Below are 25,687 nucleotides of genomic sequence, written 5' to 3'. Positions count from 1 at the left end.
TATATAGTAAGAAACTTTTAAAACAAATTAGATAAATTTTCATTCTATTAAAATGGAAGTCAAACTTACATTACAAAATCAAAATTCATCATATCCGTACTTTACAATATACATACCTTCAGTAGGAAACTTAAGTATTCAAATGCCTATATCTCACACGTGTCTGAGCGACCAAAGATTGTGTAACGGTTGTTTGCTACATTGTCGTATAGAAAATCCCTTACAAAACTGCATTCATCCGGAAGAAGATAAAAAATTATCAATTATGGAAATAGTGTATTACCATGGCATCGTCCATCAGTTTGAAAAAATTATAAAGAACAAAGAGGGGATGACTTACAGAGGTATAAACTGTGTGAAAAACGCTAGCTGGGGGAAGGGCAAGTCTATATATTCCATTATCTTCACAACAGCTTCTGACTTGATAAATGATCTGAAATTCTCAAATTCACCATGTCAGTTGCCAATGTTACTCGTATAAATTAGTGGTTAGTATCGTCAAACTGAGAGACCGTAACACTAACGAGAACGTCATTAATATGAGAATAGTTCATGTAAACGAGAAAAATGTTATCATTCATCAAAACCTTGATAATTGTTAAAAACTGCTCCAGATTAGCAATGAGGTCATTGTATATACCTATCCTTTTCAACAAGAACAACACTTGAAATATCATCAGGAGCTCTTCCAGACCTTCTGAGCAGTTTCTTCCCTGCTTCACTCTGGAGAGCTTCAAACCTTATGCTCCTGTCAGAAGTGGATTAAACAATAGCAACACGTTGAGGTAGAAGATTGAAGATAAAGCTCATAAGATACCAAATAATTTGCACTCATCAAACTTAAGGATTATATATATGAAGAAAAGAGATCATTGTTTTCCCTACTAAATATAATCTTGTTGCCTTAACGATGATCATAATAGAGTCTACAAACAATCAAAGGAAGAGGAGAATCGAACCTATTTCGATCATTATCCCGCACGAACTTTACACCTCCATTACACAAGTTACAAACACCTGTAAAAAAAAATCGACGATCATGAGTTTTCATTGTATCTGTAACACAATTGCAGAATTTGCATTGTGCTCACGTTCTGCACCAACGAATCCAACTAAACTCTAAAACATAGTAGTTTAAAACATAACCATATTAAGAATTACAGAAATACGTAACATATTATGATGTTCTAGCCTCATTCACTATCTTCCATGGAGTAAAACTACAAGATGGACAAAAGTATATTTGTATTTTCCTTTGCAACTTATTCTAAACATGACTTATTATACAGACGTGACGTAGGTTAGACCAGTTAGTCTGCGTAGTGTCCCCACTCTGTTGCAACCAAGTTTGAATTCCGCTCCCCGCGAATTAGAATGGCTTACAATAACTCTTTATCAAGAAAAGAAAAAAGTTGACCTATTACATATCAAATATGTAACCTAGAAAGCCAGTCTCAATTAGATAATCCCATATTGCACAACACAAACAAGATGGATTCTTAAACAAATACACAAGCCATAAAGTACTGTTTCTACACCAAGCGCAAAGTAGCATGACGAGTAGGGTAAGTGCTAAAATGAATCGTTATTACCGTCGAACAACATGATGGGCCTCGTGTCATTTTCAAAGAAGCCTGAAGTTGCTTCCACCCAGTCCACTCTGTCGCCTTTGCTTGGGGTCCTTGGAGACACTGTCGCAAAGGTAACAAAGCTCGGTCTAACGTGCGCCGGCCGCGACGAGTGGCCTACTCGTAGTCTTACGCACCCACCGCCGCCCGGAACCAGAAGCGCCATGAATGACAAACTGTTAGTTTTGCCTTCGTATCCGGGTGACTATTTAGTGAAAGCTAAAATTACCTTGACCTTTAAGTTCATGGGAATTACACGAGATGCCCTTTCGGCTTGTCTGGGATGTGGGGTGGGGTGGGGTGGGGATGTGAGAATGGCTTCTTTGTGAATATGGGCAGGCAAAGTTTTCAGAGGGGCAAAGTTTACGTGGCTTCGCATGTCAGGTGCAACGTGGAAGTTCAAATACCATTGAGCCTTTCGTCATTTTCCTCATTTTTTTTAAATAGTAATTGTCCTTTTGGAAATCAATCCGTTTGTGAAAAGCAAAAAGGGCAAGGCAGTATTCAAAATTTTATTTTTTATTATTTATTATTTTTTTTATGCTTTGATGAATTTGTTTTATGAGAGCTAAAAACCAAATATTTTAGCCCAAAAAATTTAACTTTTAACCCAGAAATAGTTTTTCTATTTCAACCATTCTAGCCTAAAATTTTAGCCTGAGATTATTAAATAATGAACTTAGGTTATTTTTTTGTTAAATTAATTTAAAAAAATAAAAATAAATATGAAGAATATCGTAAATTAATTTTATGAACATTTTAATCTAAAAAAAATTTAAATTCCGATAAATATCGAAAAATTTAAATTCCAATTTCTAGGGTAAATTTCGGGGGGAATCTGGCCTTGGTTTAGCATTTAGCATTTAGCCCAAATTTTCCCCTTGGGTTGGAGTGGGTTTGGGGGGAAATTTTGGGGGGTAATTTGGCTTCTAACCCACCATTGAAAATAAAATGATTGTCTAATTTCTATAATACATTTCAAATGCAAGAAATGAAGATAATGGTTGGGTACTTATAGAAAAAAAAAATTTGGGTATTTTTTTTTTTTAGTTTTTGGGTTTATTTTTTGAATTTGCTTACCTTTAGAATAATCTTTAACCGTTCAAAATCAAAATTATTTATATTGGATGCCCCAGATTGCGCCACTTGGTAGCTGCATAAAGTTTTGCAACTTTTTTTACTATTGGAAATCTAACGGCACAAGTTGGAGGAAAAATGAGTCATTTGACTCTGGGCTGTGCACGTGGGTGGGCCCCATTCTATAGTCTCCTATAGTTGAAAGAGCACAAGCCCTTGGTCCAATTGCCCTCCATTTTTTTACACCAGTGGACCACCTTTTTGTAGCCAAAGACAATTCAACCCAATTGCCTTGTCACTTGGGCAATCGGTGGACTTGCTCTTAAGAGGGCAAGGGCAAAGCAAGGGTAAGGGCATGTAAATTGCCTTTTGAAAAGTGATTACCTTTGTGTAAGTCCACCCGTTGAGCTAAAAGTAAGGACAAGGACGATTCATACTTACAAATGTATTTTTTTTTTTAATTTTAAAGCATAATTAAGTTATTTAATAACTAGCGAACACGTTAGATTTTTGATATGTTAGTGAAGAAGATGGTTGGGTGTCTATAGAAAAATACTAGCAAAGATGTCCGCGCGTTGCTGCGGGACTTGAATGCACCACCCTTAACCAGATGAATTAAGACATTTAACCTAAAAAAAAAAAATTCAACATAATCAAGAACGAACAAACGGGATAGATGAGTAAAAGGTGTCGGTAAGATAAGCCGTTCGACTTTTAGATATATTCAACCGAGCTGATTACAAAAGGTATAGTTGCAAAAAAATGTTCTGTTTCCTTGAGAAACAGAAGTAACATGCATTTAACACTTATATTGCCCTTCAAGTTAAGACGGCAAAATATATGTCCTACAGGCCAGGCACGTGTTTTAACAGCTAAACAAAAAAGCAAAAAAAGTGTGTTGTTCTTGTTTCAACAGCTAATCTTTCAAGCATTAATGTTCAACAAAAAAGATGCAGGATGCCTGTTTCCATAAGTTACAGAAGAAACAAAAGGAAGTTGAGGGGTTCAAACCTGTAAAAACTCGTTTCTCGACAACATGACAACACACATAAAAATACATACACTAAATTATTTTTTGTATCTATACACTGATAATTTGACATTCAATACGGAAAACAAATCTATAATTCAGGCTTTAAAATACATTGTAAACTCAATTAATACAAACAAAGAAAAAGCATCAAACTAAACAATTTCATCAACCCCAGACGTGAACAGAGTCACACCCTAAAATGAACCAATGCAGATAAACACATTTCACCAGACTAAATCCAACAAAATCACAAATCAAAACAGGCATCTCTAGAGAATTCAAATAACCAAGAGATAGGTGAGATGATAAGATAAGAGTTTGGATTTCATTTACATTCAATTAAGCTGACATCAAGAGCTAGTGTACAATCAAAAGGATGAACTCCAAGCAACAGATTGTTAGCTGGGTAGAACAAAAACGAAACATGCACAAATTAAATTTAAATTTTCCACACCTAAATTGTAATTAAAAAAAATACACATCTTAATCACAGAAGGACTTTCAAATGCCACAATGTTTAACAACTACTGTTCTATCAATTCCTAATCCTATAAATCATTTTGTGACGGTTGGGAAAGTTTACTAAATAACAGAGAAAAAAGAGTAAACATAATCAATCTTTGGGTTTGAAATAGAATCAGAGTTGAGCTTATGTACCAATATGAAAGTTTTGAGGAACAATGGAAAGATAGCTGAGGTCCTGGTGGTAGCGGTGGCTGAAACTTGGAAGGGATCTGGTTTAATCTTATTTGCAGTGAAGCGGTGAGCAACATAAAAGGTGGAGGAAACTGGCGATCCCACTCATCAAAATGAGAAATTTCATAAATGCATTGTGCTGCAGAGAAAATAAAGAAGAGATTGCACAATAAATACATGAAAACCAGTAAAATCATAAATTAAGAAAACCAAATGATCAAGGATAAAATTTAGAAACCCTACCACACAAAATCGCAAGAACATAAAAATTACCAATAAAAGTTAGCAAAAAACACACACGGTGCGACAATAAACGCCTTAACGCCAATGATGGCCTCAAACCCAAACAAAATCCCAAATCAGTTAAAAAAATAGTGAAAATGAACTGAACCCATTCCTCTATCATATTCTTTTCCTCTGTTTCCCTATCCCTAATCCCAAATCTCTTTTCCATGCTTTCTCCGCCGTTTTTCCCTCACCCTCAATCCCATTTTCTTCCAAGTCTATAATCAAAACCACATGCATAAACACGCTAGAAATTTGCCAAAACCCACAACATAGCCTAACTAAAAATCTCACCGATTAAAACTTTCACAAAAAAAAAACACACTATCTCTCTAATCAAACGAAAACTCCAAAACCAATTCAATGGTTGATTAACAAACCATAACAGAATCTTATTTAAAATTGAATCCAGAAAAATTAAAAGCTTCTTACATTTAAATTGTGAAGAAAACACCATACCAAATCAAGCATTAATGTATTGTTTCATACTGACAATCTTGGAAATTCATATACCATGTTCACTTTGCTTGATTTGTTTGATCAGAGAAATTACTTTCTAAAAACAATCTTGACAAATGATAATCTTGATTTGCTTGATTGTCCAACAACAATCTTGGAATTGTTAGAACCTAGAACTTAGCAAGGAATCACAGTAAAGCCAAGTTCGAAAGCTTGCATGAAAAAACCAGGGAGCATTCTTATAAATTGAAAGCATCAACACCGGCCATTAAATAGCCTTACAACTGATCAGAAAGTAAATGAAACTGCCCACGATTTTACAAGACCTACAATTGTGGTAACGACTACTTGGAAAACAAACATGCAGCGTGTCCCTTAAGACTAGGGCTTTATTAGACTCCTACGTGGTTAGAAACCCTAACAACTAGGAACCCTAGCAACAAGACTTATCTGCTAACAGCTAGGATCCCAACAACTTTAACATCCTCCCTTAAACTGAACACTACAGATGTTCAGTTTATCCCTGGAAACTTGCAGACACCCATCAGTTCTCGCATTTTCAAAAAAGTGTCAACCTTCAGAGGTTTAGTTAACACATCTGCAACTTGTTCTTGTGATGAACACTGCGCCAGCTCTAACACTCCATCCTTGACCAGGTCACGAAGGAAATGAAACCTTATGTCAATATGCTTGCTTCGACCGTGCAGCACAGGATTCTTTGACAGTTTGATAGCCGAAACATTATCACAATACACTAAGGTTGGACCATATTGCTCCTGATTAAGACTCTCCATGATTCTTCTTAACCAAACAACTTGGCATGCACTCGATGCTGCAGCTATGAACTCTGCCTCAGTAGTGGATAGAGTAACAACTGGCTGTTTCTTTGAAGACCAAGAGACAGCTCCCGAACTCATCATAAACACATAACCTGAGGTGCTCTTCATGTCATCTTGATCACCTGCGTAGTCGCTATCAGTGTATCCAGTGAGTTCCTCAGTTCCTCCTTTCTTGTAGAATATCCCCAGGTCAACCGTCCCTTTAACGTATCTAAGAACCTTTTTTGCTACCTGTAAGTGTTCCTCAGTTGGACGCTCCATGTATCGGATGATCAAGCTCACAACAAACATTAAATCAGGTCTCGTAGCTGTTAGATACATGAGACTTCCCACCATCTGTCTATAGACAGTGCTGTCAACCTCTACTCCTTCATTTCTTGTGAGTTTTAAACAAGGCACCACTGGATTCTGTACTGGGTTACACTGTTCCATGTTAAATTTCTCCAGGACCTCTTAAGCATACTTCCTTTGTCCAATAAAAATTCCATCAGATCTTTGTATAACTTCGATACCAAGGAAGTATCTCATTTTTCTGAGATCAATCATGTCAAACTCAGCAGTCATAAACTTCTTAAATTTCTCAAACATTGTTTCATCATTACCAGTGAAAATAAGATCATCAACATAAAGGCATGCTATCAAGATCTTACCTCCGCATGCTGTCTTGATGAATAAGGTATACTCGTGAGGGCATTTGTTGAAGCCTTCTTCGATGAAATATGACTCTATGCGACTATACCAGGCTCGAGGGGCCTGCTTAAGTCCATACAACGCCTTTTTGAGTCGGTACACCTTTGATTCCTGCCCCTTCTGCTCATATCCAGGTGGCTGATCGACGAACACTTCTTCTATCTCCCCATGCAGAAATGCGGACTTAACATCGAGTTGATAGATCCCCAAGTTCTTTTGTGCAGCAAGAGAGATTACCACTTGAATGGTGTCTAAGCGGGCCACTAGTGCGAACACCTCTGCGTAATCAATCCCATATTGTTGACAGTAACCCTTAGCAACCAATCGAGCCTTGTACTTATCCACTTCTCCATTCTCCTTGAGCTTTGTCTTAAACACCCACTTCACCCCAATAGTTTTTCCTCCTGGTGGCAACTTTACCAGTTCCCATGTATCGTTCTTCTCAATGGATTGTATCTCCTGATCCATAGCATGTCGCCATTTTTCTGACTTCACCGCATCTTCGTAGGTTGTGGGATCTCGATCAATGAATAAGGCCAAATGAGCCATTCCGTCAAATCTCTTCATCAGATAATCCTTGACCTGTCTCATAATCCCTCATCCATATTGGTGGTTTTCGAGTTCGTCCCTCATGAGGTGAGGTTTCGTGACTTTGACTCCCTTCTTCAACCATCGTGCCCTCGTACTCAGACTCAGGTTCTGGTTCGTCTCCAACGTCATTGCTTTCAAACCCTGGATCACTCGTCACTCGTGGGCTGCTAATTTCCTCATCAGCATTCCACTCTAGGTATGCCACTATCACGTCCTTGTAGCTATCACCCCAACTCCATTGCTGATCCTCTTCAAACACCACATCTCGGCTTATAACAATTTTTTGAGAAACAGGTTCATACAGTCGATAAGCCTTAGATTCCTCACTTACCCCAAGCAAAATGCATTTACAGCTCTTGGCATCGAGCATCACCCTCTTGTGATCAGGTACATGAGCATGAGCAATGCACCCAAAAATTCTGAAGTGATCCACATAAGGTTTGCATCCATTCCATGCTTCCTCAGGTGTCTTGTTCTTCACGGCAAGGGTAGGGCATCGATTTAACACATGTACAGCCCAATTTGTTGCTTCAGGCTAGAAGGTTTTGGAATTTGTTTTGCAGATAACATGCTCCGCACCATGTTCATAACGGTGCGATTCTTTCTTTCCGCCACTCCGTTCTGTTGAGGGGTGTAGGCCGTAGTTAACTGCCTATGTATCCCATTCTCACGACAGAAGCTTGCAAACTCATGCGAGGTGAACTCGCCTCCTCGGTCTGTCCTCAAACTTCTGATGAATGCCCCAGTTTCTTTTTCTACCCGTGCTTTGTAAGCTTTGAACATGCCAAATGCTTCTGATTTCTCTACCAAGAAGTAGACCCATGTTTTCCTGCTGAAATCATCTATGAAGGTGATAAGATATCTTTTGTTGCTGTTTGAGGTTGGATTGATTGGTCCGCATATGTCAGCATGCACTAGTTGAAGTGCCTCAGAGGCTCTCCACAGACTTTCTTTGGGAAATGGATCTCGCTGTTGCCTGCCTACCAAGCAATCTTCACACACCTTCTGAGATGCTGCGAACTGAGGTAGTCCCTTCACCATTTGCTTCTGCTGAAGCACCTTGAGCCCATTCCAACTGAGGTGCCCATAGCGATGATGCCACAGCTGTGCTTGATCAGTTGTTTGAGAGGAGAGACACTTCTGCTCTTCAGGACTTCGAGCCACCACTGCAAACATTCTGTTGGTGCTCATCTTGGTCTCCATGATTAGACCTTTTTCAAAATGAAAGATCTTGCACCTTCCTTGTTGAATGAGGACTGTGAGCCCCTTCTCCTGCAGCTGACCGATACTTAGTAAATTATTCTTCAAGTCTGGTACATAGAACACACCTGTGATCACATGTATACGTCCATCTACCTCCATTCGTACACTTCCTTTGCCTTGCACAGTCAGGCTTGAATCATTCCCAAGTTTCACTGATTCTTTGAAGCTACTGTCAAACTCGCTGAACAAGTCCATCCTTCCACACATATGATTGCTGCATCCTGAGTCAAGAAACCATGTGTGCTCCATCCCCTTGAATTCCACAAGTGCCATTAACATCATTTCTTCCTTTGTTTCTACATAGTTTGCCTTTTCCTCCTTAGGTTTCTTAGGGCACTCCCACTGAAAATGCCCTAGTTCATGGCAGTGATAGCACTCTAGGGTTGACTTGTCGAACCCTAGCCTTCCTCGTCCTCTTCCTTTGCCACGATAAGTTCCACGACCACGTCCTCATTGCTGGACTCCATGAGTAACTTGAAGCGCCTGTTCTTCCTCCACATGGCGGCTTATCCTTTGTTCATGCACCAGAAGGCTACTCTGGAGTTCATCTATAGACATAGTGTCTAGGTCATTTGATTCCTCAACCGAGCAAACGACATAGTCATATTTCGAGGTCATGGACCTCAAAATTTTCTCGATGATCACTACATCATCCATCTTCTCTCCGTGGGTTCTCATCTTGTTGGCTATGGCAAGTGTTCTCCCGAAATAGTCATTGACTGTTTCTCCATTCTTCATGTGTAGCACCTCGAATTCCTTGCGAAGAGCCTGCAGTTGAGCTCGTTTCACACGTGCAGTTCCTTGATACTTCTGTTTCAAGGAGTCCCATATGTCTTTTGCGGTGTCCTTCTTCAGAATGGTCTCCAATATTGACCTATCTATGGCTTGGAACAAGTAGTTCTTGGCCTTCAAATCCTTCAACTTCAGTTCATCTAAGATCTTCTTCTGTACTTCACTGGAATCCGATCCTCCTGCTGCAGCAATGATCCCAAGCTCCACCAAGTTCCAGTACTCTTTGGAACGAAGAAAGTTCTCCATAAGCATACTTTCTCCATAAGCATACTCCAATGATCATAGTGTCCGTCAAACCTTGGAATGGCTGGTTGTACGAAACTGTTTTCAGACGCCATGTTTTGTTTCTTTTCACTCGAACACCTGGGTTACAAGCTTTCGATCAGGCCCCGTAGTGGGGCTCTGATACCAGATGTTAGAACCTAGAACTTAGCAAGGAATCACAGTAAAGCCAAGTTCGAAAGCTTGCATGAAAAAACCAGGGAGCATTCTTATAAATTGAAAGCATCAACACCGGCCATTAAATAGCCTTACAACTAATCAGAAAGTAAATGAAACTGCCCACGATTTTACAGGACGTACAATCGTGGTAACGACTACTTGGAAAACAAACATGCAGCGTGTCCCTTAAGACTAGGGCTTTATTAGACTCCTACGTGGTTAGGAACCCTAACAACTAGGAACCCTAGCAACAAGACTTATCTACTAACGGCTAGGATCCCAACAACTTTAACAGGAATATGTATCGTTCAATATATGTCTTTAGAATCGAATGACAATCTTGGAAATTTATACTGACAAAGTGAACATGGAAATCCATAAAGTACTGTTTCTACACCAAGCGCAAAGTAGCATGACGAGTAGGGTAAGTGCTAAAATGAATCGTTATTACCGTCGAACAACATGATGGGCCTCGTGTCATTTTCAAAGAAGCCTGAAGTTGCTTCCACCCAGTCCACTCTGTCGCCTTTGGTTGGGGTCCTTGGGGACACTGTCGCAAAGGTAACAAAGCTCGGTCTAACGTGCGCCGGCCGTGACGAGTGGCCTACTCGTAGTCTTACGCACCCACCGCCGCCCAGAACCAGAAGCGCCATGAATGACAAACTGTTAGTTTAGCCTTCGTATCCGGATGACTATTTACTGAAAGCTAAAATTACCTTGACCTTTAAGTTCATGGGAATTACACGAGATGCCCTTTCGGCTAGTCTGGGATGTGGGATGGGCTGGGGTGGGCTGGGGATGTAAGAATGGCTTCTTTGTGAATATGGGCAGGCAAAGTTTTCAGAGGGGCAAAGTTTTCAGAGGTGCAACGTGGAAGTTCAAATACCATTGAGCCTTTCGTCATTTTCCTCATTTTTTTAAAAATAGTAATTGTCCTTTTGGAAATCAATCCGTTTGTGAAAAGCAAAGGGCAAGGCAGTATTCAAAATTTTATTTTTTATTTTTATTAATTTTTTTATGCTTTGATGAATTTGTTTTATGAAAATAAAATGATTGTCTGATTTCTATAATATATTTCAAATATAAGAAATGAAGATAATGGCTGGGTACTTATAGAAAAAAAAATTGGGTTTTACTTATTTATTTTTTTTAGTTTTTGGGTTTTTTTTTTTTTTGAATTTGCTTACCTTTAGAATAATCTTTAACCGTTCAAAATCAAAATTATTTATATTGGATGCCCCAGATTGCGCCACTTGGTAGCTACATAACATTTTGCAACTTTTTTTACTGTTTGAAATCCAACGACATAAGTTGGAGGAAATGTGATATCCCGTTCCTAGATTTCATTGTTATCACCTACATATTTGTATTATTGAGATTTTACATTATTTTTCGAGAATTTATTTTAAATTGTTTGAATTTAGATTTTAATTAAATTAGTTACGAAGTTTGAAGTTTTGGAATTAATTAGTTAAAATCCGTGAACCTTTTGAGGTCACAATTTATATTGTTGAATAGATTTCGAGATCACGAACGCATAGGCGAAAACTGTTTGCGAGTCCGAATTATAACGGGATAGTTACAAGTGTTTGAAGTTGTGAACTATAGATTGTGGGAATTAATTAATTCTCACATATGGGTTAAAGGTTAAATTAGTTAAGTTAAAGGGGAACAATCAGATTTTTGGGGGGAGAAAAGAAAAAAAAAAGGACCAATAAGGGAGGAGAGGGAAGCTGATATTGCCCCCCATTTCATCAACCCTTGCACCACCAACCCAGTTTCGACCCAGGTGAACACCGGCCAAATCCACCATTTTTTCAGGTGAGTTTCATCTCTCCTTCACTTGTAACTTCTTCCACCACCTTCCATCTACCTTTTATGCCCAAAAATCAAAGGTTTTAAGGCCTATTTCAGGTAGAACTCCGCCGAAGAAACTGGGGGTTTTCGTCGGTGTTTCGTCACTCCGGCGAGTTTCACCACCCACCACCATCAACTCCCCCTAAACCTAGGAACAAGACCCAATCAGTTGTAGGGGCGTTGGAACATTGAGGAAGTCAAATCGAAAAACACCCATCTTAGGGTTTCTGGCGGGTTTGAGTGAATTTGGGGCTTTTCCCAGCCAAATTTGACTTGGCCACAGGTATAAAACTTGCTCTACTCATTGAGATATTCATTTATGTAAATTTTGGTAATTTTTAAAAATAGTGGAATTTTTCCGGCAAGTCGGGGCGGCCGACCGCCACCCGTGGCGGCGCGTGCGGCAGCGGCCTAGCCAATGGGCCAACGATGTCCTTTTAAGTTCAAATAGATGCCTTGATTTCATAATTGATATCCGTATGACGTAATTTGATTGTTTGGACTTAGTTTCATTACGATACCTTACTTGGTTAAAATATGAATCAACTATCTGACCGTTGGATCGTCACCAAACCTTAATGCGTGATAGAACATAATATTTTTGATCAATGAAAGTTACAGATCAGGAATCCGACGTACGGATCTTCCCTAATTGGATTTCTAAGTTTGTAAAATTAAATGTCGACCGCCACTTGAATTTGAAATTGGCGAAGATTCGACCGTCGAATCGTAATGAAATTTTAGTATGTGGTTCTAGAAACATAATGTGGACTTTGGGAGGTTACGGATCAAGAATCTGATAGGCGGATCTTCCGGTTTAGATTTCTAGGGTTGTGGACCCTACTCTCGACCATGATCGATGATTGACTTTTCAGTCAACTAGCTTAAGTTTTTCTAGCGTGCTGCTGATCTTAGAGTGTGGTTGAGATGTTATGGAGCTTGATGGGCTCATCGTGATGACATGTCTCCTTGATTGACGTGTACCTCGATTTACGTACTAATGACATTATATTGTTATATGCTTGTTTATTTTATGTGATTTGACTTGTGTATTGAAATGTTCGTCAAATTGAGGGCTAGTAGGAGACCATGACCCTGCTTGGTTAATCAGCGATAGGGGGTCACTAGTGGTCCCGCTTGGTTAATCCGCGATAGGGGACCATATTATTTATAGATCGTGCTTGGTTAATCCGCGATAGACGATCCTTATGGCTATACATACTTAGGGGTGATCACTACCTAGAGCTATATGATACAGTCCTGCTTGGTATATCCGTGATGGGGGACTGTTAGGGGTGATCATGCTTGGTATGTCCGCGATGGGTGATCATTGCCTACGGTATTAGACTATGCATATGGTTCTGCTTGGTATATCCGCGATAGGGAACCATACGCATGCTAGGAGTGATCATGCTTGGTATATCCGCAATAGGTGATCACTACCTAGAGCTAGGATGTGGTCCTGCTTGGTATATTCGCGATGGGGGACCATATGTATTCAGGGGTGATCATGCTTGGTATATTCGCAATGGGTGATCACTACCTAGAGCTAGGATGTGGTCTTGCTTGGTATATCCGCGATGGGGGACCATATGTATTAGGGGTGATCATGCTTGGTATATCCGCAATGGGTGATCACTACCTAGAGCTAGGATGTGGTCCTGCTTGGTATATCCGCGATGGAGGACCATATGTATTTAGGGGTGATCCTACTTGGTATATCCGCAATGGGTGATCATTGCCTGCACGACGTGATTATGCTTATGCTTCTGCTTGGTATATCCGCGATGGGGGACCATATGTATTCAGGGGTGATCATGCTTGGTATATTCGCAATGGGTGATCACTACCTAGAGCTAGGATGTGGTCTTGCTTGATATATCTGCAATGGGGGACCATATGTATTAGGGGTGATCATGCTTGGTATATCCGCAATGGATGATCACTACCTAGAGCTAGGATGTGGTCCTGCTTGGTATATCTGCGATGGGGGACCATATGTATTTAGGGGTGATCCTACTTGGTATATCCGTGATGGGTGATCATTGCCTGCACGACGTGATTATGCTTATGGTTCTGCTTGGTATATCCGCGATGGAGGACCATACGCATTCTAGAGGTGATGATAATTAGTTGTACTTGGTACATTTGAAAGACGATCATATTCAGTTTGGTTCCGTTGAGTGGTCCGAAACCCGAGGTTGTTGGATTTCGTAAAGTGGTCTGAAATCCCATTATTTGGAGAAGTAGGCTTGGCCTAATGTGTCCCTCTAGCCTTAGTTTTATATATATATTTATGTCAATGGTTTCAAGAATCTTGTGAATTGAGTTAGAAAAGATGTTGGACGTCTGGTGACTCATTCGGGATTTTCTACGATTTGATTATGATTTAATAAAGTATGAATTTAGAAGATATGGAAATGATTGTTAGTATTTTGATCAAATTAGTTAATTAATGTGGCTAGAGAACTGTTTGTGCTTCGTCAGTTCTTTAATATGATATATGTTGTGAATTACGATATCTTGTTGAGACATAATGATTTATTTGTTGGATGGAAGAGAAATCATGATTCTTCATGGGGTTTTGCTATGTAGCCCTGAGTCCAGAAATTTTATATTGGTCAGGTTCTAATAAATGATTGAGGAATGCTATGCTTTTCTGCTTGAACTCATTGTGATACATGTCTGATTTTGTGAGTGACGAACTACAAATGGCTTGATCCCAAATGAGGGTACGTAGGCAGTCTAACGACGAGTTTAGATGCAGCCATAAAATTTACAAAAATTGTAACGCAATTCGAGTATTGAATTAGGCTTTGTACATATCCCGGAGGCAGGGTATGTCAGAGATACGGGGTATTTATTGACGTCACGTGTCGATCCTGAACGTATGTCGGGATCGGGGCGTGACAGGAAAAATGAGTCATTTGACTCTGGGCTGTGCACGTGGGTGGGCCCCATTCTATTGTCTCTTGTAGTTGAAAGAGCACAAGCCCTTGGTCCAATTGCCCTCCATTTTTTACACCAATGGACCACCTTTTTGCAGCCAAAAGCAATTCAACCCAATTGCCTTGTCACTTGGGCAACCGGTGGACTTGCTCTTAAGAGGGCAAAGGCAAGGGTTAAGCAAGGGTAAGGGCATGTAAATTGCCCTTTGAAAAGTGATTACCTTTGTGTAAGTCCACCCGTTGAGTTAAAAGCAAGGACAAGGACGATTCATACTTACAAATGTATTTTTTTTAATTTTAAAGCATAATTAAGTTATTTAATAACTAGCAAACACATTAGATTTTTGATATGGTAGTGAAGAAGATGGTTGGGTGTCTATAGAAAAATATATAATTTTTTTTGTATTTTTAAATATATTTATTTATGAATTTTCATTAATTTCTCTAATTTTTTAAAACCTTTATTCAAAATTTTAAATTATTAAATAAAATTTTGAACAAGATTAATTTTAGCTGTTGAATCTTAAGACTGTTTCAAATCCAACTGCTCATAAAATGCCATGTGTATAACTGTTGGGGAGCTGAGTTGCTTTGACAGCTTGGGGGCCCATGACAGTAGCAACAGTCAGCCCACTATCTCCCATCACGCATCAAACACACAAAAAAAAATGAATGTGGCTGACACCATGTTGATGTCAGCCTTGCCGACTAGCACAAGGCCGAGCTCAAGCTACTCGGGCTTTTGGACAGGCATGTGTTGGCCCACCAATTGCCCTCCACCAAACGGACTGTTGAAAGTGATTTTTTGGAGGACAAGAGCAAGGCAAGTGCAAGGGCAATAAAGCTGCTTACAAATTTTATAACTATACGATCGTGAAAAAAGTACAATAGGCGAGTGTGTATAGCCGCACTCTTTCTAAAAGGTTGCCATTATTGGCACTCTAGCCTATCATATTCTGCACTACTTCCTATACAAATTTTCTCGTGTTTTTATAAATTTAGACCATCTCCAAAAGAGATATCAAATTTTGAACCTAAAATTTAAATTTGACAGCTTATGTAGTATTTTGACATATTTTCATGTTTTCCTCTCCACCCGATATGTCAAATTAAACTATTATTTTATTACATTATTTTTTTTCTTAATTTCTGTCTTATACTTTAAATTTTACATATAAATAATTCATAATAAAAGTCATATTAATTAATGCTAATACAAATAATCTTATCATTCGAAGGAAAAGAGGTCGATGCATCCGAAATCTCCTTCGAAATTGAGTTGGAGAGTACACTGGATGTTCAGCAAAATAATCATTATAAAGTCTTTGGTGCCCATCGAGTCGTCTTCTATTGATATATGCATGACCTTTTATGGAGCCACGACTTTTTCTCATTCATGTCTCCATGTTCTCTTGTTCATTTTGTAAAGCAACCAATTCCAGCCTTTCCAGTTATTCATCAGACTCAAAATTAACAATACTCCAAAAATGCTCATCTGTTGAAGCAGAAGATGAGTCTGAAAAAAATTGGGGCATGTTCACAAAATAACGAAGGATACTTGTTGAAGAACGAATCACTGTATTTTACAAAGTAGCAACGTTGCTTAAATTGAAACAAATTTGCTGATTAAAAAAAGAAGAAATAGGTAGCGTTTTAGACGAACTCTACCATTCAACAATCAACTGCTTAAATTGAAACAAATTTGTTGATTAAAAAAGAAGGAATAGGTAGTGTTTTAAACCAACTCTACCGTTCAACAATCAAATAATAAATGACATTAAAGTATTAATAAAAGACATTTAATAATTAGTAAAAAAAAAATTTGAAGTTGCTATCAAATTTGACAGCAAGCCTCTTTGCTGCCATTTCATGTCATACCACATAAAATTTGGCATTTCGGTTGGAAACAATTAGTGGTTATCTTTTTTTCCTGTTATAGCTTACGTGGACAATTTGACATTTTCTTTAGAAATGCTCTAAGTACAAATACTTTTTGGAGTGTTAAAAAATAGCTCTAAAAGTTTGTTGCTTTATCCCATAAAAAAACCTTCAAAAAACATGGAGGCGGAACAGTATAATTACCCAATATTTCTAGCCCCTGGATTTAGTAGCCTAGTTAACATTCATAAGTATATTCACCAAAGGTGTCTATCTTGCAGAGTGTAGGTTGCACATTCTAGCTTGCAAGACCAAAATGTGTTAATATGGAGAGCAATTTGCACAGGATGAGTTCAAAGTCATGTGAAGTCTCGATCCAATAATATCATGTCACATAGAAAAAAACTTAAACTCGGTATGAAATTATTGAATTAGGATGCCCGGTAGCGGTAATCCTGTTCCCAATTAATATTTTTCATTAATAATGGGGGATTTGGGTATGGTAAGACATTATTGTACTAGGACGCCTCAGTAATCCTGTTCCCAATTAATATTTCTCATTACTATGAGGGATTTGGATGTGGTAGTTAGAGTCAGAGTATACATGTACAGACACATTGATGCATTCATGTACCACTGCACTACAATGACTTCAAGAACAAGCATTAAGTTGTGAACTGAATTAATAACGATTGAGTTGGTGGACTGAGCATTTAATTCTTCAAGCACTTAATTAGTTTGCCAGTCTACCTTCTTGCTAGTCCATAAACTTGAGCTGGGCTGAGTGATCTGCTTGCTGACAACTTTAAAGCTTTGAAGCAGATCTTCAAGCTTTTGATGAACTTCAAAAAATGGCTTCTTTTCACCGGAAAATTCATGACTTCTCTTCAAAAACACATCTTAAAGCTCCCCATTTTCTAGTAGTTATTCCGAAGTCTATTTGTACACAGACCAAACTTGTGAGTACCTCTCTCCCTCTCTCTCTCTCTCTCTCTCTCTCTCTCTCTCTCTCTCTCTCTCCCTCTTTAATGTCCGTGCTTGATTTTGGAGATTAGTTTGAAACAAAAAACGAAATGATTATCAAACATTCCTTACTCTTTTTAGTTCTCAAAATTTAGCTTTTAAGTTAGTTTTTGGGTTTCTGAAAGCTGAAAATGAAATGGTTATCAAACGGCACCAAAGTATTTAACCCCTCTCACAATGAAGAGTCTGACTTAATAGGATTTGATGCAGTTAATGTACCCATATATTTCATAGCCACAAAAATCAGATAATTGTTTTCACTATACGAACAGTTTGGTGACAAGTTTCTGTGTTGTGCAGAGGATTCCAAACAAATTTTTTAGGAAATATGGAGATGATCTTTCGAATCCAGTATTTCTTAAGCTTCCAACTGGTTCAGACTGGAAAATAGAACTCAGAAAATGGGAGGGTGAGGTCTGGTTCGGCGAGGGTTGGCCAAAGTTCTCGAAGTTTTGCTCTCTAGACTGCTGTCATTCGTTAGTTTTCGGATATGAAGGGAATTCAACATTCCGCGTTCGTGTATTTGACAAGGATTTCACAGAGATCAACTATCCATTGACAATGCCCGAGATGGAAGAAACCGATGAAGATGATGATTCCGACAATAGTTCTTGGGATGATGATGACGACTCTGATTGTGTTGAAGTCTTGGACAACATCATGTCCCGCTCAAGAACAAGGGACAAATGTCCATTGTCATGTCCTCAGCCTCGTAAGAAGCACAGAACAAGTTCAACAGGTAAAACCAGAAACCAAAAAAATACTCTGATTACATTACGAAATGATGTTTAAGAAGTCAATAAAAATCAGAAATAATTGAAACATTAATACGCAACATATGTTTAGCTTCCGATTTTTTACCTTATTGTGCTTTCTGCCATTCTGTTCTAACTTTTAATATCCTACTGTGTTCTTTGACATGCAAAGCTGAGTTTGCATCCAAAAGACACGGTGAAGGCACGTCCAGCACTCCAAAACGAGCTCAAACAGTTCTTGGGAGGATGCATGCGTCGAATGCAAGAGGAAAAGCTGCTGTAGCTCTTCGGAGAGCTACAGCTTTCAAATCTGACAACCCTTCTTTCATAGTTCCCATGAAGCGCACTTATATCAATGGATATTCTGTGGTAAGTTCTCTATAGACAACCATCATGGACCGTCAAATTTGTTTGCTTATCGTCTTTTCCTTCATTTGATTATTTTCAGTGGCTGCCTTCAAAATTGTGTATCCACACGAGACGTCTTGGTAAGCATTCTGGTGCCGCTACCCTTCGGGTTTTAGATGGGACAACTTGGTCTGTTGAAATGAAATGTGAAAAGGCAACCAGACCAAAACTCAGACTGCAGTATGGTTGGACTGAATTTGTAAGAGGCAATAATTTGGAAGTTAGTGATGTGTGCGTACTTGTGTTGATCGATGACACTAAACTTGTGTTTGAAGTTGTCATTTTTCGCGCCACAGAAACTGCACATACATTCTCACCACCAGGTACGTTGTCTTTTAATTTCTGAACTGATTAATTGATGGAAGTGCCATAGAGATTAACTATCCATCACGTTCATCTTTCGTGGTGTGCCTGCAGATGTTGACGTGGAACAAACAATGTCCCAAATAGAAGAAACTGATGAGGATGATGATTCCATTGAAATCTTGGACGATTTTCCAACATGCCCGAAAACAAAGAAGAAATCACCAATAGCACCACAGCCTCACAAGAAAAACAGAACATGTTCAGTTAGCACAGCAGAAAACCGCATAAAGAAATGTGGTGGTCTATGCATTAATGGGAATGCGCCACTTTGTCTCTGGGCTTCGGGCAAGTCTTCCTTTAATTGGTGTTTTTGGGCTTTCACACACTTGCAGCTCAAAATTCAAATATTAATCCAAACAAGAACCTCTTTTGTTATGAATTTCAACTTCATCTTGAACCCTACACTTTGGATGTCATAGTTATGAGATATGTTGTCTTTGTGCTTAACCTTAACTTAGGTGAATCGGGTTCACTGTCACCCTGGACTCGCAAGCCACTTATACAAGGCAATGTAACGAGTCTTGCACATTACCTTGAGTGACCACAGGCATCATGGTGGCAGTAAACTTGTTTCATGATAGTCTCTACAATCAATATTTCGTACACTATAATTTTCATCTTGTCTACCACTCTGGTTAGTTATTACTTGTTCGTAAAAAGGAAATAACACATTCGTCTGCATAATGGATTACTCTTAGTTACCGTCCATGAAAAAGAAAGAACCTCGAACAGAATGACATAACAGGAGAGACATGAAATGCTTTTTTACCCCTCAAAGTGATTGAACTCAGTAGCATACATGGAAAAACATCTCAAGTTCAAATGATTGGTCGGTAAATGGGAAATATGTATCAACCCAGCGCATCTCCACATCACCTAAAAGCTTTCAGCTATTTTAAGAACTCGCTCTATGTCCTCTTGATAAGAGCATATTTATGAGACTTAGTTGGCTTGTTCTTGTGCATTTATGTCGTGTTTCCTTAGTTATTTTAATGTTTAAAGTCATTTTCGTGTGTTTTCAGATTTTAAGGACAAAGTAGGCAAGAAGATGCATTTTGGAGCAAAATGGAGCTTGGAATGCATGTCACATATTTGGAACCAAGGTTTGGACGAAATTGAAGACTTAAAGAGGCTCAGAATGTGAAGAATTAGTGTACAAAGGATCATGAACTCAGCCACAAAAAGGACACACATCCTTGCCATGCAATCCACATAGCATTCCCTTTGGATTCCCATGCATGCTTAATCATCCTTGTCCCCTAAAATATTTCTGATTTCATGCCTCACTACACTCAATTATCACACTCAATTGCTGCATACCTCTTGTTCCCTTCACCCATCAGATTTCACACATACTTTCACAAACATTCCATGCACCAATTGATGCTTCATCATCCACATTTGGGATCCAATGCTGTGTGCAACACATGTTGCTGCACCTTTGACTAATTTCTGAAACATTTCACCTCCCATTTTCATTTCCATGCAATGAACACAATCATTCATGCTCCCTAGCTGAAATACCACTCAATTTTACCCTCCATACTTTGCATCATTGCTCCATTTTCATCCTTGGACCATTGCACACCACAAATTCACCCTCCTTGCTGTGCATTTCCCCCACTGCCTAATCTGATTCTCTAGGGTTTTTGGGGCCTATATATACATGTTTACAACCCTTGGCAAAGGGTTGAACCTCCCATATTCATCATTCATGCAGAAAATTCGTCCATACTCACCTTAGGCAGCAAAACACCCCAAAAACACCATTTTAGTGCCCAGAAAACATAACAGCCACTCCACCTTATTCCACCCTCTTTGCCGAGTTTTCCACCACCCTCCAACCATCAAAAACTCCTCCACACTCACTGTAAACCTTTCTATATCATTCCTCATTCATTCTACACCATAAAACTACCCAAAATCTGTCCACAAACCAATCTGCCGTAAGCAAGGGAAAGGAGAATTCTTGGATACACTTGCTGCCAAGTTGGAGCATTCTAGGTGTTTTCTTTCTTTGGATTTTAATGTCTAATTCATGTAATCTTTGTTTTGCTTTAAGTATGATTGGCTAATTTCGTTTTTGGCTAAAGGTGTATTCAAAACCATGATTATATATGTGAAATGAGTTGATTACTTCCAGTTATTGTTACATAAGTCGTGAATACAATTTGCTTAACCATTTGATTTAGAACTTATTCTTGTATGTTGGTTGAGAGTGCACGCTTAATTTGCATGCTTGAATTTGATGCTAGGATATAAATTTGTTTCACCTAATCGTTATGAATTTATATTCGTAAGTAGTGAAGGTCGCTAGTCACGATCATGTTAAGTAGATTCCTGGCAAGAGTATCATGCTTTTCATAGTTACGAATGCCTTGTCGATGCTTATGATTTCCAAAGAACGTAATGATTCTAACTCGTGTCTTTATCATGCTGTTCATATAAAGAACTTGTTAGGAATAATTTGTTTGCGATGCATATTCATCCAATTCAATGATTCGAGGGAAATCTGAAGGTTAATTTAAGCGGACCTAATTAACTTGGAGTGTCGAGATTCATAACTTATTCAATTGATAACTGGAAATCGATTTAGGTTGCATATATTTCATGTGTGGAGAAGAACCCCTTAGCTATTCCATCATCCATTGATTCTTCATAACTTTGTATTACAATCTGTTTCTCTTACAATCTGCCATATAAGTTTATTTTCGTCCAAATCAAATCCCCAATTATTTTGAATTCCTAGATTAATTGGAAAGTGTGTTGGTTTATGTTTTTAAGTGTTTTGGTACAAGTTAAAACCCAAATTCGTCCAATTTGATGCTTTGTGTTCAAAACTGCCCAGAAAGTGTTTTTAAGGCAGTTTTGAATCTTTTGATTGCTGTTTTGAGTTTTTGGTTTGTTTTAGTATTTTAAACGTGAGTTTTGCATTCTTTGAGTCTAATCTAGTGCTTTAAACTTTGTTTTTACATTTCTAAGTCAGTTTTCAAGTGTTTAGCAATCCCTCCTAATCCCCGGTCTAGAACGATCCCTATTTACATACTTTGCTACAATTGATAAAAAGAGGGTTTAATTTTGTGTGTTAACTTATTTTTCACATCACCTCTTCTCAAAAGTTCTGCCTGATGAACACTTGTATGACACCACAAAATGGTTTGAGGGTCCACATAGTATGTATTGTTATAACTTCGAATTACGCGAACAGCAGGAACCAATATTCTGAAATAATTTAAATTTGATTTATTGCGAACAATTAAAAAAACATTGAGTTCTTATATAAAAGAATAGGCTTATTAATTGAAACACCTCATAAAACTGCCATTTAGTCTCAATTGACTTCCTGAAACTGATTATGTCTCCTTTTACCTTCTGAAACTAACATTTTCAACTATTTTGGTCTCACTTCACCCCATTTTGTTAAAGAATTGTTAAATTCAAGGTATTTTAGACATTTTATTTTGTTCACTAAGGGAGAGGGGATGGTCTAGCCTCACTATGGGCTGACAATAACTTGTTCAAATTCGCCTTTGGCGAAAATCAAACCTAAGAGTCTAAGACCTATCACTTATAAGTGAAGATGAATATCACTAGACCGTTTTCCTAAGTGACTTTAGCCTACACACAAAACCAATCTCAATTTTTTTTTTTTGGTTAAACGATAGATTTGTTAGATTAGATGTTAGATTATGAAGCTCTCGTGGTGCAATGTCAACACTCCTCTCCAATTCACTCCCATGAGTTTTGGTTTTTTTTTTTAAATAAATTATTCAATCAATAGAAAAATTCCTAATAACAAAATCATTATATCAACCAAAATAAGGGATACATTTTTTTCTTAGTCATTTCACTTGCAAGACATCTCTGTATTGGCTCAAAACTTTACACTTGAAAAATGCTCATTACAACAAAAAAGAAACATGATCAGCCTATTTCAAGATATTTTTCTAATCGAAATTGGCCTAATCACAAGTTTCACCCATCAAAAATTGATCTCATATAAGTTGCACAAAATATAATCTCAAAAAACAAAAAAAAAAAATCATCTAAAGCACAAGTGCACAGTTTGCAACCAAAAGTTTCACATTGTTGTTTGAAAATTTTCTATTGTGTAACTACCCATCCCAAATTTTAAGGAACGAAAGGGGCATTTTTGTATTTTCATTTTGGTTGGGTTTTATTTGTTTTAAGCCTTAAATGATGTGCCCAAGGTGGGGCCCACCCCTGATTTTGTCCCTCATCCTACTCAACTTTGTTTTTCGCCCCTCCATGTTTAGTAGATGTGCTTATGTGAAAACGAGGATTCTGGCAAATCTCAGGAGATGGTTATCTTCAGTAGTATAACCCTCATCCTAGTTACTATATTGTCTTATGCTCTAATATCACGTGTAAAATGAGTTTAATCCCGCTCAACGTTGCACTCTTTTGATTAAGCACTTTTATGTTTAAATTTATTCACATCATTTTCCCACTACACTACACTGTTGGGGTATAAGTATGAAACATAATTGAGGATTAGCTATAATATTGGATGAATTCTTAAATGGAAAAGTCTTGATAAGGTGTTCGGGTGAATCCTATTTCTTGTAGGATTATAAGTGCTTTTAGTGTCCCTTTGGGAAAAGGTTTTGGATCCTGCACTGATTCATCTTGTACACTCATTGTGTGAAAAGGTTTTGTTTTAGAGTTCCACTTTAATTCTAATAGGAGAATGAGTTCGATTAACGTTATATATAACCTCAATCACTGCTCTTGCAAATATCGTTGCTCATCTTGTGTTGAATACCTGTTATTCAGAGAGCACTCTAGTTTTGTTAAAGAGGAGAAGATTGATTGGTAGTGAAGCTGCAATGGCTTCTTCAAGCTCGAGTTCTGCAGGTATGCTTTCAACTGGTTTTATGTTCAAGTTTATAGTTTTATCACTTAGTTTGATTGTTGGAGTGTTGGTAATTTGATTGGCATATCAATGATATGTGAGATAGTTCTTACATGTGGTATCAGAGCTTGGGAGAGATAATTGCCATTAAGTTTGAATCTTTGCACAACAATCTGGACATGAAGCTATAAACTTTTAAATTTTCAAACCCAGAATTGCATAGCCTAGTTTGAAAATAACAATAGAAAAACGACACCGTTTTACTTTAAAAAAAAAAAGGCGTTTTCCAAAATATAGCCGTTATTACTTTTAAACGTTGTTACCGTTGTGTTTGCTGGGTTTTTGCATCTTTTCCTTTCTCTTGCATCTTTTCCTTTTTCTTGTTTATGGGTTTATGGCGATTCAAGGAATTTTTGTCCTTCTGGTTCTTCTCATGCCATTTGCATTCTTTGATTGTTCCAAAAGGTATGTCTGCAATTTTTAAACTTGAATTTAGGTTAAAAATTTATTTGAACTAAAGAATACCATGTATCTGCATATATTTAGAGATTTTGTTTGCATTTCTCCAATTCGAATCAAAATCATCTAAATGCATAAACTGAATCAACTATTTTAGAGTTTCCGCTGCTATATTATATTGAGTTTATTGAATTTTGATTTTCGATACATGTGATGACATCATCCCTTTTGAACATGTTCCTGAATGCAATCTTCTGTGAGTTGTTTACTCTATATATGATTATCTTTATCAAAGTCTGAGACCATGTGTATGAAAAAATTGACTCATGATGAGGATTACACGGTGAAATAGATAGAAATCATGAATCCCAAAAGATTCAAAGTGTTGATTTCATTGTTATCTTCTGCAGTTTCACTAAAAACAATGAATTTGGTTGTTGTGCCTATACTCATTGGTGGAAGCAATTATAGAAATTGGAGAAGAGAAATTGAATTGCTTTTGACACTAAATGAGTATGACATAGCACTGGATACACCACAGCCTGCACCTCTTACTGATAAGAGTACAAAGGCTGAGAAGTTAGAGTTCGAAAGATGGACAAGAGCTAACAAAGTGGCGTTGTCAATTTTGGAAAGTGAGATGACTGACACTGTGCGTGGAGGCATCAAAATATGCGTTCTTGCAAAGGACTATTTCAAAGCCATTGAGAACAAGTTCATGGAATCACAAAAGGCTGAAGTTGCTCAATATATGACTCTTCTCACAACTTACAAGTTTGAAGGGGGTGGTTCAATAAAAGATCATATTATGAAGATGACAGATGCGGCTGAAGACATGAATATTTGTGAAAAACTGCTGGTGTTTATGATCTTGCAAGCACTTCATTTGAAGTTTAGTCAACTGAAAGTCTCTTACAATACTCAAGATAAGTCATGGGCAGTGGATGAGTGTCACGCCCCGAACCTGGGGTCGGTAGTAAAAACTCGATCCCGAGTCCGAAACGCGAGTTAAAAGCTAAATAAATAAAAGGAAATTGACACGGGTTGGAAAATTAAACTCCTCTTATAAAAAGAAATCCAGAATTCTTTACAAAGCTAAAAATAAATAAATACAATTCTAGCCTCACATCTAATTCGATCTCATCCCGTCTACTCTTTTGACAGTTTAGTTAGTAAACCTGCATAACAATAGAGGGGTGAGCTTCAACAGCTCAGTAGGGACATAACCTTATCACAGTAAATTGACAATATTAAGGACTGGTTTGGTATTGCTGTGCTTTGAAAAAAAGCTGTTGTGAGAATAAGCGGCTGTGCTGTGAGAAT

The 25,687-nt window shown here is 38.0% G+C and overlaps 2 protein-coding genes across 5 annotated transcripts; one reads left to right on the top strand and one right to left on the bottom strand.

Annotated features, from left to right (window-relative positions):
- Window positions 1–27: 27 nt before the first annotated feature.
- Window positions 28–10,576, bottom strand: LOC126611531 (DCC family protein At1g52590, chloroplastic). 4 transcript variants are annotated; one of them, XM_050279836.1, is made up of 6 exons: window positions 10,517–10,576; window positions 1,593–1,863; window positions 960–1,017; window positions 641–748; window positions 341–433; window positions 28–228 (listed from the first exon to the last, which is right to left on the bottom strand). In XM_050279836.1, exons 2-6 carry the CDS (start codon window positions 1,792–1,794, stop codon window positions 147–149), a joined length of 543 nt encoding a protein of 180 aa, XP_050135793.1. In that variant the 5' UTR covers window positions 1,795–1,863; window positions 10,517–10,576; the 3' UTR covers window positions 28–146. The 4 variants fall into 4 exon arrangements, with proteins under 4 accessions (XP_050135793.1, XP_050135790.1, XP_050135792.1 ...); XM_050279833.1 differs by lacking the exons at window positions 1,593–1,863; window positions 10,517–10,576 and adding an exon at window positions 10,246–10,472; XM_050279835.1 differs by lacking the exon at window positions 10,517–10,576 and having other exon boundaries at window positions 1,593–1,922.
- A 6,698-nt stretch (window positions 10,577–17,274) lies between these two features.
- Window positions 17,275–25,376, top strand: LOC126611914 (uncharacterized). The gene is made up of 7 exons (XM_050280226.1): window positions 17,275–17,436; window positions 17,801–18,239; window positions 18,428–18,624; window positions 18,704–18,986; window positions 19,081–19,314; window positions 23,827–23,907; window positions 24,775–25,376. Exons 1-7 carry the CDS (start codon window positions 17,329–17,331, stop codon window positions 25,374–25,376), a joined length of 1,944 nt encoding a protein of 647 aa, XP_050136183.1. The 5' UTR covers window positions 17,275–17,328.
- Window positions 25,377–25,687: the final 311 nt, after the last annotated feature.

Source organism: Malus sylvestris, chromosome 17 (genome assembly GCF_916048215.2).
Source record: "Malus sylvestris chromosome 17, drMalSylv7.2, whole genome shotgun sequence".
Classification (NCBI taxonomy): Eukaryota; Viridiplantae; Streptophyta; class Magnoliopsida; order Rosales; family Rosaceae; genus Malus; species Malus sylvestris.
Note: the sequence above shows the minus strand (reverse complement) of the source record. Positions and strands in the feature narration are given on the sequence as shown.